The 12618-nt window shown below is 44.2% G+C and overlaps 1 protein-coding gene across 6 annotated transcripts in view; it reads left to right on the top strand.

The window, feature by feature from the left end:
* The window catches only part of prss12 (serine protease 12), a 130910-nt gene extending 118806 nt beyond the window's left edge, over window positions 1-12104 (top strand). For 5 of the 6 annotated variants that reach the window (XM_078213814.1, XM_078213813.1, XM_078213812.1 and 2 more), the window contains 2 exons: window positions 1893-2173; window positions 10858-12104. In XM_078213814.1, coding sequence (XP_078069940.1) covers window positions 1893-2173; window positions 10858-11165 — 589 coding nt within the window. In that variant the 3' untranslated portion in view covers window positions 11166-12104. The remainder of the gene's footprint in view (window positions 1-1892; window positions 2174-10857) is intronic. The other variant, XM_078213815.1, reaches the window with a different exon arrangement.
* Window positions 12105-12618: the final 514 nt, after the last annotated feature.

Raw genomic sequence — 12618 nt, 5'->3', positions numbered from 1 at the left:
ACATCTTAATAACAAATAAACTTTACAACAAACTGAGGTCCCTATCTGCTTCAAGAGGACGACCATCATCCCAGTGCCAAAGAAAAGCCAAGTAGCGTGCCTTAATGACTATCATCCATGGCTCTGACATCCATCATTATGAAGTGCTTCGAAAGGTTAGTCATGGCACGAATCAATTCCAGCCTCCCGGACTGCCTGGGTCCACTACAGTTTGCCTACTGCTGCAACAGATCCACAGCAGATGCCATCTCCCTGGCCCTGCACTCAACCCTGGATCACCTAGAATGTTAGACACCCATGTCAGACTCCTATTTATTGACTCAACAACATTATTCATATGAAACTCATCTTCAAACTCCGGGGCCTGGCTCTCGGCTCCTCCCTCTGCGACTGGATCCTGAACTTCCTAATCCGCAGACCACAGTCAGTGAGGATAGGCAACAACACCTCCTCCACGATCATCCTCAACACCGGTGCCCCCCAAGGCCCCCTACTCCGATCCTTATACACCTATGACTGTGGCCAAATTCCCTTCCAACTCGATTTTCAAGTTTGCTGATGACACCACCGTAGTGGGTCAGATCTCAAACAACAACGAGGCAGAATACAGGAATTAGCCAAAGAATCTGGTGAACTGGTGCGGCAACAAGAATCTCTCCCTCAATGTCAACAAAATGAAGGAGATAGTCAACGACTTCAGGAAGCGTAAAGGAGAACATGCCCTTGTCTACATCAATGGAGATAAAGTAGAAACGGTTGAAAGCTTCAGGTTTTCAAGTGTTCAGATCACCAACAACCTGTCCTGGTCCTACCATGCCGACACTATAATTAAGAAAGCTCACCAACACCTCTACTTTCTCAGAGGACAAAGAAAATTTGGCATGTCAGCTACGACTCTCACCAACTTTTACAGGTGCACAATAGAAAGCATTCTTTCTGGTTGTATCACAGCTTGGTATGGCTCCTAGACCGTAAGAAACTACAAAAGGCATAAATGTAGCCCAATCCATCATGCAAACCCATCCATTGACTCTGTCTACACTTTCTGCTGCCTCGGCAAAGCAGCCAGTGTAAATATGGACCCTACGCAGACCCGGACATACTCTCTTCCACCTTCATTTGCTGGGAAAAAGATACAAAGGTCTGAGGTCACGTACCAACCGACTCAAGAACAGCTTCTTCTCTGCTGCTGTCAGACTTTTGAATGGACCTACCTTGCATTAATGTTATCTTTCTCTACACACCAACTATGACTGTAACACTACATTCTGCACTCTCTCATTTCTATGAATGGTATGCTTTGCCTGTATAGCGCACAAGAAACAATACTTTTCACTGTATACTCATACAATACTTTTCACTGTATACTAATACATGTGACAATAATAAATCAAATCAAATCATTCAGCTGATGGATGGAACTCCTGGTTTCTCTCAACAGCTACATTCCATAAGTGCCCTTATCCTAATAAAAAATATATGGGTCTATAATTTTGCTGTCAAAATAACGGAGCTAGTTGTAGAACTGCTGCATGAACATTGGTCTCCTGTGACCTAACAAAGCACCAAATAGGAAAGTATCTTAAGGGAGCAATACTGTCAAAGCTTTCAATTTATTAGAGTCATTAATTGTGGTATGATTGGGTTTCATAGCCAAATTGACCTTTTCTTGTTGCATGTTTTTAAAAAATCTTTCTCCTATAATGATTCAGTAACTTTCTTCAATCTTCGCAATACAACAAAATATATATTTTTTTACTACCATTCGTCAATATTATTCTTTTAACTTAGTGAATGCCAAGTTAGTGTGATTCATTAAGCTGGAGTGCATCCATAATGGGCATTTTATTAAATGAAACTTTCTTCTTAACTCAACACTCTCTCTTTGACAGGTATGGCAACAGCACAAAAAATTACATTGTGCGTGTTGGCGATTACCACACATTAGTGTCTGAGGAATATGAGGAAAGCTTTGAAGTGAAGAGGATTATTATCCACAAGGGCTACAGGCCTGATGCTAATGATTATGACATTGCATTGGTAAACTTCGAAGGACAGCAGGAACATTGTGTCAAATTCAATGCCCACGTTCTGCCAGTATGTCTGCCACACAGGAGAGAGCGCATACAAAGAAGAGGCTCAAACTGCTACATCACTGGATGGGGTGACACAGGTAACAATGAGTATTGTGCACCATTATACCAATCTGCAGCTATGAAGAGTAATTGTAACCATGAAGATCTGAACTCAGGTAACTCAAGGTCTTGGTTTGGTGCCATTGGTCAAATCTGATGTTCAGAAGCACAGAATATTTATTTACTTGGTTAACAAATGGTGATGGCATTTTTATGACTGTGTTATCAGCCAAGTGTTTAACACTCAGGAATATCATCACATTAAACTGGAGATATAAAGAGCTGGGAACTCTGCCTGTCGCCAGCAGATATCAGAGATCGAGGTGAATGCTGCTGAAGTAATTCCAAAGATTGGCAACCAGCAGTTAGTGTAATGAACTACAATGATTTATTTACAAGCAGATAAATACAGAGTATTTTCATGATGTTAACTCTTCGAGCTCTAGGATCTACTCTGGTTGCAAAAGCCCATGCTCTGCACTGCAGTCACCACTTGTTCTCCATTGGGCGATCAGATCACATGACCCTCCTGATGCACATCCGTTAAAGGCGCCAGCTACCCATGATTTTCCAGCCATTTGGTAGAAAATCGTGGCAACCATGCACCAGAATTTCTGAAACGTGCCTTCAGGCAGGCAAGGTTTTTGACTAACAGAACATATTTGTACAAATACCCCAGTCCAGCAGACAAACTATTACATAGTAACTTCGTATTCACATGAATTTAATAGTTTAACAGCTTGGTCTGGAAGTTTGATCACGTTGCATTTGTTTTTCAGTCAAACAATGTACACTGAAAGGGTCCGATATAGTGAGCACATGCTCATTCTGTGATGGGTATACATTGCACACCATACTGGTTAGAACACCCTGTAGTTGTCCAAAGCTTAAAACAGGCATTAGGACATTGCCTATGCAGATTGAGGTTCCAATTTCCATGTCAGGTCCATTACCGAACTTGATTGGTCCCCTCACTGTTTTCTGGCACAGAACAGCCAATCTCACAGTCCTTAAAGAATTGCTGGAGGCTGGCGCCAAAAAGATAAATAAAAATAAAAGTATTTTACTTACCTAAATGTGGAGCCAGAAAAAAACACCCTTCATTCATATTGCATATTGGAGAATGAGGGACTTGTGATGTCACTTCCTGTAAATACATGAATACATTAATTAAACCAAGTTTCAGTAAGCTAATGAGAATTAATATAAATACAGAACCATTCAGGTTCCACATTAAAATTGCAAGATACTGGTGGCCACTGCTTGCACGCTTCTGATCCCTTCCCCACATAGAGACACAGTTGAACGATCCTCATTCTCAATTTAAGCGGATTAACACTGTTAAATTAGTGAACAAAGAAATTAGTCATTTTCTAACAGCCTAATTTCAAGGCATTTCCTAAAAATGAATAATGAGCTTGGCCTTAGAGGCATTTTGACCATGTGACTGTAATAACAGATATTTTCTTCAAACTTTCAGAGATTTAAATTCAAACAGTTAGTGAATCACCATGGATACGCTGACATTTCATTATTTTTATGATGACATTATTGAGCTAATAAGCTGCATAGTGTAGCTATATATGGGTTACATCTTTTTTTACTTGGATGATGAAACAGATATTATGGTTTATAATACCATGTATTATTCAGATTAGCTTTCTCATTTCTTCTGTGCTTGAAGCAACAACTTTTTATGTCTTTCATTGATGGTGCTATCACTGAGCTCAGTCAAGTTGATATGCATTATTCTCCTTGTTCTCCAAAACCCCTCGCATACATCTATCCAGGAAGCAACGTTTTGCAATGAGGAAGCACATGCAGATGTACCAACCCTAAATATCTACAGATGGCACATCTTGACCTCAGTGCTTAGGTGCATCCATCCACCTCTGGCCTCTGCCATTACCCCACTAGAAGCTGCAGAATTAGGGGGAAGTTACAGAATTTTCATGGCTTCAGGGTGCCTGGGGACCAGCTGGGGTACCCTGCCCATCAAAGACATTAAACCGGTTCGATCTGGAAACCTGCTGCCATTCCAGTGGAACCCCACCATAACCTCTGATCAATTCTATCAGAGTCACCAGAGACCAGACTTGGACCCTAGTACAGTGAGTCCTGACCAAACGAAGAAATTTGATGATTGGCTTGCCGGGAGACAAGGTTTCTACCCATCTCAAACAAGCATAGAAAAGGGTGAGAACTCTCAACTTTGGAGTTCCTACTTTCCAGCTCTATTTAGGGTCATGGTACTTGGCCAGTGCTGATGTTCCTAGTTGTAGGGACTGTACTGGATGACTAGCCAGTGTAGGGATGGTCAAGATACCATTATTTAAATGATGAGAGAATTCTACAATACAGAGAGATCTGGGTGTCCTGGTACATGCAGCACAAAAGGTTGGTCTGCAGGTACAGCAAGTAATTAGAAAGTCAATTGGAATTTTGACATTTGTTGCACAGGGGAACCATAGAACCACAGAATCTCTACAGTACAGAAAGAGGCCATTGGGCCCATTGAGTCTGGACTCTCTGAAAGAGCATCCCACCCAGGACCTCCCCTCCACCCTGGACCCATAACTCCGCACATTTACCATGGCTAATCTACTTAACCTGCACATTTTTGAACACTAAGGGGCAATTTAGCATGGCCCATCCACCTAACCTGCACATCTTTGGACTGTGGGAGGAAACTCACACAGTCACGGGGAAAACATGAAAACTCCACACAGGCAGTCACCCAAGGCTGGAATTGAACCTGGATCCCCAGCACTGTGAGACAACAGTCTACCCTCTGTGCCACCCCAAGCAAGTGTAAAAGTAGGGAAGTGTTGCTGCCGCTGTAAAGGGCCTTAGTGAGACCACATTTGGTGTACTGTATGCAGGTTTGGTCTCCTTATTTCAGAAAGAATTGCATTCAAAGCAGTTGAGAGATGGTCCATTGAATTAATTCCTGGGATGAAGGGATTAGCTGATGAAGAAAGGCTTGAGCAGGTTGAACTATATCCATTAGAGTTCAGAAAATTGAGAGGTGTCCTTAATGAAACATAAGATCCTGAGGGGTCTTGACAGGATGGATGTTGAGAGGATGTTTTCCTTGTGTCTAGAACTAAGGGACGCAGTTTAAAAATTAGGGGTCACCCATTTAAAATTGAGTTGAGGAAAATGAGAGGGTCATTAGTCTGTGGTATTCTCTTCCCAACAGATACACTATATTTGGGGCTGAGTTAGCTAGGTTAAAGAAAAGATGGAAGATTAAAGAACCAGTTGATTTTTTTTTATTATGAAGATCATGGGAAGAACTCTACACCCTTTCCAGCCAGGACTCTTTGTTGGACATTGCAATTTCTTTGATGGGCTGGGTGCCCCAGCTGGTCCCCAGGCACCCTGAAGCCATGAAACTTCTGTAACTTTCCCCTAATTCTGCAGATTCTAGTGGGGTAATAGAGAGATCAGAGGTGGATGCACCTAAGCGCTTAGGTCAAGATCTGCCATCGGTAATACTTAAGATTGATACATCTGCATGTGCTTCCTGTTTGCAAAACATTACTTCCTGTTAATTTGATTACACTCCTGTGAGCTGCATTGGGATTTATTTACATATAACGGCACAATATAAATAAATAAACATAAATAAAAGTTGTTGGGGGAATGCAATGGGAATCATGGATTTCAGATGGGAAATGTGAAAGTAAGAGTAATTTCCCTCATGAAATTATCAGCAGGCCCTCTTTTAAATGCTTTCAACAGGTTTCCCACCTGGCAACCAGTCAGATTGTGAGGCGGAGCGGATATTACAGGGGAAATTCATGCATTGCGGGGGAATTGGACATCCTGGTGGATGGAGTCAGTCAATGATTGTGTGGAGTTGAGCTTGTTGGGTCTGGAGAAAACATTCCATCTCCCCCTCAGCCACAAGCAGTGCTGTAAATACATTTACTTCATGCAATTAACTCTCCTTCTTTCCTTTATACCTGCCTTGTTTCCTGAGGTCCAGGAATTTTGCTTCCGTGTGTTCATAATAAAACGTCATTAAACGGGAGGCATGGTAACCTCTTTTCAATCTTTTAGAGACTAACCTGTTTCCTGTGGGTGGATTAGTTGTCCGCACTCCGGGGGCGATTCTCCCAAAAGTGCTGAATTAGCGGGAAAACTGTTCTAGATCCTAACTGTTTTCTCAGTTCAGCTTCTCACCTGAATCTCCGCACTCTGTGCACTGAAGAGGTCCCAGTCATGAATCTCATTAAAAACCCTGGGGGGCGGGGGGGGGGGGGGGGGGGGGGGTCCCTATTCGCGCCAGGGTCTGACAGTTCTGGAGCTCTGTGCATGCGCAGTCAAACTCACGCTTGTTGGCCAGCCCAATCGCTGGCCAGCCCGGGACCCCCGCAATGCTGCCTCTCCAGCCTCCCACAACAATTCCCGGGCCAGCCCTGACCCCCGCCGTCCCGGAGCGCCCCGATGCCCAGTTCCCAGTAGTGGCAATCCTCCCCACCGCCCGGCGGACCACCTCCCCCCCCCCCCCCCAACCAATCGCTGCGCTCCCTCCATCCCAGACCAATCGCAATGCAGGGTGGCAGTGGGAACCCCCACCCGCACCTAGCCCTGCCCACAATAGGCCCCGCCCCCTTGGCACTGCCTGATGCCCGATGGGCAGTGCCAAGGTACCCTATGGGCATTGGCATTTTGCCCCCTGGGCAGTGCCGGGGGCACAGGCTGGCAGCGTGAAGGTGTCCATGCCCAGGGGGCACCCCCCACCCCTCCCTGCCGCCCGACCTCAGCTCATGCTCTTAAACCCAGGTTTGAATCCCACCAAGGCAGCTGGTAGAATTTGAATTCAATAGAAAAATCTGGAATTAAAAGTCTAATGATGACCATGAAATCATTGTCAATTGTCATTAAAAAAAAACACCTGGTTCCTTTAGAGAAGGAAAGCTGCCACCCTTACCCAGTCTGGCTTATATGTGATTGCAGACCCACAACAATGTGGTTGACTCTTAAATAAAAATGCCCTCTGAAATGGCCTAGCAAGCCACTCAGTTCAAGGCCAATTGAGAATGGCCAATAAATGCCCACATCCCACGAAAGAATAAAAAAATGAAGACAGAGGGCGTAATTTTCCTGTCCTGTCCACCACGGGAATCATAGTAGGCAAGATGTGGACCATGCAAAGGTCTGTTGACATCGGGTCAATAAGTTATAGTTTATTTCTTAGTGTCACAAGTAGGCTCACATTAACATTGCAATGAAGTTACTGTGAAAATCCTCCAGCCTTGGGGCGAGTGCGGCCGGAAAATCCCACCCAGAATGTCTGACTATAAAAATGTACATTGGGTTATATCTGATACGCTCTAGTCCAGGTATCCCGCACCATGGGGAGAGGGGAGAAGGTAGGCCCACCACGATTTAGCTGGCCTCTTCAAAGAACCAGCACAGGCACAAAGGGCCAAATGGCCTCTTTCGATTCTGCACGATTATCTGCCTATATGAGGCAAAAAAAAAATACACACACTAACCTGATTGTTTAATAATTACATTTCTGTTGTGCTTCACTGCCACTGTAATGGTTAATCACAGACAATCAATAAGGTATAGTTAGATGGATGACGTTAGTAGATTTTGTCTTGAAGCTCTTATCCTTTCTTAGCTATGCAGAGGTGAGCGCCTGACTGCTTATCAGAGATGTTGGTATTGTAATTGCACTGTTCATCAAACTGCAGCTGGTTCAGCCACTAATTTCCTTAAGATTCATTCTGAACTTGATAGGGCAATACCGAATCGAAATCTGTAAACCTCTCCATTCATGGAAACTGATTTGACACCTCTTCGATGATAAAAGCTGAATGGACATTTCAGGATCTGAAATGGTACATTAAATAAATACATAGGAGGAGCAGGTTGTCATATTAATTTAGGAAATTTTAAAAATCATTTTCCAGAATCAAAGAATTATCTGACGTTTATGAGCAAAGATTTTTCAAAACTGATTTATATGTTCGCAGTAAGCACCACCCTCATTCAAACTCACACCACTTGTATAATGGAGCCATTTGAAAACTAAATTTTCAGACTTTAACATTCCCTGCCTGCAGATCCATGAGTCGGGAGGTGCAGATGAGGAATTTAATGGACAAAAATCAAGGGGAGCATAAATTGCATCTGGACTTGAGTTCTTGAGATCTGTTCCCATTGTGTGCAACTATGCACTGGAAGTACCAAACAGAATTCCATTTTGTATTTCCCACCTACAAGGGTAGAGCAGTGAAAGCAAGGGATTAGTTTGGAGTTTAGAGTTTGACCATGGAATTGTTGCCCTTGACTGGAATGTGGGGGAATTGGATTGGGGGGCCTACAACCACATATTGGACAGGGTGTTGTTTCTTTTTAAGATATATTTTTACATTTGTTTCATTTGATGTCTCTTACTCCTTCCAGGGGAAGCCATATTTCAGTCACGAGCACATTTCTATGACTGTCAGAGATATATTTGTTTGCACGGTGGCACAGTGGTTAGCACTGTTGCCTCACAGCGCCAGGGACCGGAGTTCGATTCCCAGCTTGGGTCACTGTCTGTGCGGAGTTTGCACATTCTCCCCGTGTCTGCATGGGTTTCCTTCGGGTGCTCCGGTTTCCTCCCACAGTCCAAAGGTATGCGGGTTAGGTTGATTGGCCATGCTAAAATTGCCCCTTAGTGTCTCGGGATGCATAGGTTAGAGGGATTAGTGGGGTAAATATGTGGGGTTACGGGGGTACGGCCTGGGTAGGATTGTTGTCGGTGCAGACTCGATGGGCTGAATGGCCTCAATCTGCACTGTATGGTTCTATGATTTTATGAAATGATAGTGCAACAAAAGACCAAATTGATTTCATTTGGATGTGAGGTATTCTTATGCCAGTAACAGGCCTGTACTAACTTCAAAGAGAAAATCCTGCCAATTGTCCTTGAACATTAACTCAATTGAAGCTGAAATATTGGAAACATACTCAATACTCTTAACACACAAACTTACAGATCTTTCTGCTGAAGCCTGAGATCTGCTGAGGAAAATATCTTCAGTTATTATTCAAGGCCAGATATGCTATTGTCTTTTTTTCTCCCCTGACTGTTCTTTCTCTCAGTCTTACACATAGTTCTCATTGTTACTTCTGTCCCCTGGCTCATTCTGACACGTGTTTCTTTTCTCTCTTTTGCTTCTTCTGTTACCATTCCAGTTGCCCTTCTTTTCTACAGAACATATTATCCAATGATCTTGCCCAGATTGACACTGGATGTCACTGATCTTTTATACTATCATCTCATTTTATTCTTCGTGCACCGAACTATTCTCATTCCTTCCACACTGCAAACTGGCTTAAATGGAAAGAAATGGTATTCAAATGGACACATATATATATAAGTACACAGATATATACAAAATAAACACATATGTGTTGGGCCGGCTTTTCCGGTCAGTGTTGATGCTGAGCACATTGCGCTGCCCGTGAAGATTTCTGCGACCTGACCCTTATCCGATTTTTCAGCCGTATCTTCCGATCCCGGCTGAAGCATTAAAGGGCCAGTGCAGCCTCTCCAGGAGAAGATCGTTGGGTGTAAGAAGAGATGGAAAATGGGAGGAAATGTCCCTTTTCAGAATGGTAGATGTTGGGGATGATTCTCTCCTAAAAATTCTAAGTGTCAAATTTGCATAAAAGCTGTTTTTTTCAGCGGGAGTTTCAAAATGAATCTCCCACGCTCTGTGCACTGCAGTTGCCTCAGCGTGAATCATGCTGAAAATCAGGGGTGGGGCCTATTCCTGCTGGAGAAACCGGCAGCGTAGTGCTGAGTGGGCCACTGCGCATGCGGCGATCTGTCAGCGCCAAAATCAGCACATGCACAGTGGCCCCGCACTGCTGGCCTCCTGATCGCTGTCCAGCCTCGCGACCCCTGCATCGCTGGCCGTGTGACCTCCCACAGCCCGATCACAGGTCCCCCGAACATGCCGAGGCCAGCCTCAACCCTCCCCACCCCTAGCCCACCTTGATGTTCCCTCCCTCCGCCCCGATACCCTCCCCGCAGTCCCGAAACCCTCCCCGGCAACCCCAACCCTCCCCAGGGAGCTGACTTTCCCCCCTACCCCGACGGCCAGGCCCAATCGCTGACCTCCTTCTCTTTGTCACTCAGCCCGAGTGCAACAGGACCTCCCCACCCCCAATGATCGCCCCGCCCCCCCCATGGCCCCACCCCATCAGACCCCACCCCCTTGGTACTGCCTGATGCCCAGTGGGCCAGTGTGCCCAGGCTGGCATTGCAAAGGTGCCAATGCCCAGAGGGCACCTCCCTGCCCGACGCTTGACCCTATGGAGGGCCTCAGTGGCCCCCCTTCAGTCACTTAAAGAATTTTAGAAGTCCATGGTCACACACCCAGTTGTAACAACACTATCAACTGTAATCAGAGGTCATCCACCATTGGAAATATAAACAACACAACAGAAAATGTTGGAAAATCGCAGCAGGTCTGACAGCATCTGTGGAGGGAGAATAGAGCCAACGTTTTGAGTCTGGATGACCATTCATCAGAGCTGAAATATATACTTTTTTTTGATTACAAATCAATGTTTTAAACATTAAATTTGATAGCTTGAGTGTTTCATTGTTGCCTACTTCAGAGCAAAGTCTGGAGTTTTCATTAAAGTGCTGGATGCAGGAATGGTATATACAAGCAGTTATCATTTTCTCTCTCTGCTGTAGGGAGAGCCTATTCGAAGACACTGCAGCAAGCTGCCATCCCATTGCTTCCAAAAAGGCATTGTGAGGAGCGCTACAAGCAGAGGTTCACAGGAAGGATGCTCTGTGCCGGAAACTTACTGGACCACAAAAGAGTAGACAGTTGCCAAGGAGATAGTGGTGGACCACTGATGTGTGAGAGAGAAGGAGGACACTGGGTCGTATTTGGGGTGACCTCCTGGGGACATGGCTGCGGTGTAAAGGGCACCCCAGGTGTCTACACCAAAGTCTCCTCCTTTATGCCTTGGATCAACCGTGTGACTAAACTGTAGGCAGCTGGGATCTGAAGACATGCCAGCGGATTGGTGCTGGCTGCTGAATAAGCACATACTGGAGTCATCCAAATTCAAGTTGCAACCACTTTGTTGCAATGCCAAGAGCACTTCCAGAATTCAAGGATAAACGCAGAAGAAGATCAGCCCCAATATGGTGCTCTTATAATTAGAGTACAGAGACAAATGAATTGCCAATCAAAGGGTCGACGGGCGGACTCTGCACACCAACTGTTTCAAATATATTACACAATATCAAATGTATAGAATTGTTTGCTTTCCTTCTCATCTGGTGGACTGTATTTTCCTGAATTGGGAACGTATTGTGAGAAATAATGGTGCTTATTTATTTATACTTTTTATTTTGTATTCTTTGCCACTCAATAGTGCCCCACTGTGGAAAGAAACTGCAGACCATCTGAGGGACCTCACGTTGCGCTCAGTCTAATGTTTGCCCAGATTAGCTTCAGAAGTACACAGAGCGACTGGATTCTGTGCAATAAAGAGAAACCTGCCTTGCCTGCATTCACCACTGCACTACGAGGAGCAGAATAATTAATAAACATGGGACCTTTGGCTTCTTACAAGGGCCCATTCTTTCAGGTTAGCACATGCATTGGTGAAGTTTATGACAGTGTCTTTGCTCCAAATGATGCTGACAGTATTTATATCTGAAATGACTGAGAAAATTGCACTACCTTATAACATGAGATTTTATTTTTTTGTTCATTTTAACAAAGCCCACACAAGTCTCAGGAAGGACAAATAGCTGGGAACTAGCATGAACCAGAATGTTCAGTTAAATAGTTACCGGTCCTGAGATTGTGTTGATTACTTGAAAAGTTGTATAAACTTGTTTCTGAATTGCTTGGCATGAAAAATAAGATATTGCTTAGTGATTAAATGCAAGCTATAAATAAAAGTGTTTTGTCCAACTTTAATGGTTCTAACTGTGCAGTGAATTGTATAAGAAGATGCCTACAGGTATCAGACACAAATGGCTAAGATAAATGCTAAATACTGTGGATGCTGGAATCTGAAACAAAAACAGAGAATGCTGGAGAAACACAGCAGGTCTGACAGCATCTGTGGAGAGAGAATAGAGGCAGAGTTTCGAGTATGGATGAGGGTCAGCCAGGCTAGGAACGTTGGCTTTATTCAATTCAATAGACAAGTGTCTATTGGGTTACTCCCAATGTGCACTAAAAGGGTTCAAGAATGGCAAATCCTGTACAACCGGTCTGTACAAATTGGGTAAGGCAGCATCATCGTTAATTATGAAGGTTAAAGGTTACAGGTTCATATCACAATATGGCTGGTCGTGAAAATGAAGTTGAATAAATGACAATGATTACTGCTGAATTGCCCCTAAAGTCCAGGTGGTTTGCTAATGAATGTGTGGGTAGGAGCTGCACTATTGTGGTGGCACCGTGGCACCGTGGCACCGTGGGAT

Source organism: Mustelus asterias, chromosome 1, assembly GCF_964213995.1.
Source record: "Mustelus asterias chromosome 1, sMusAst1.hap1.1, whole genome shotgun sequence".
Classification (NCBI taxonomy): Eukaryota; Metazoa; Chordata; class Chondrichthyes; order Carcharhiniformes; family Triakidae; genus Mustelus; species Mustelus asterias.
This window is presented reverse-complemented; position numbering and strand designations above follow the sequence as displayed.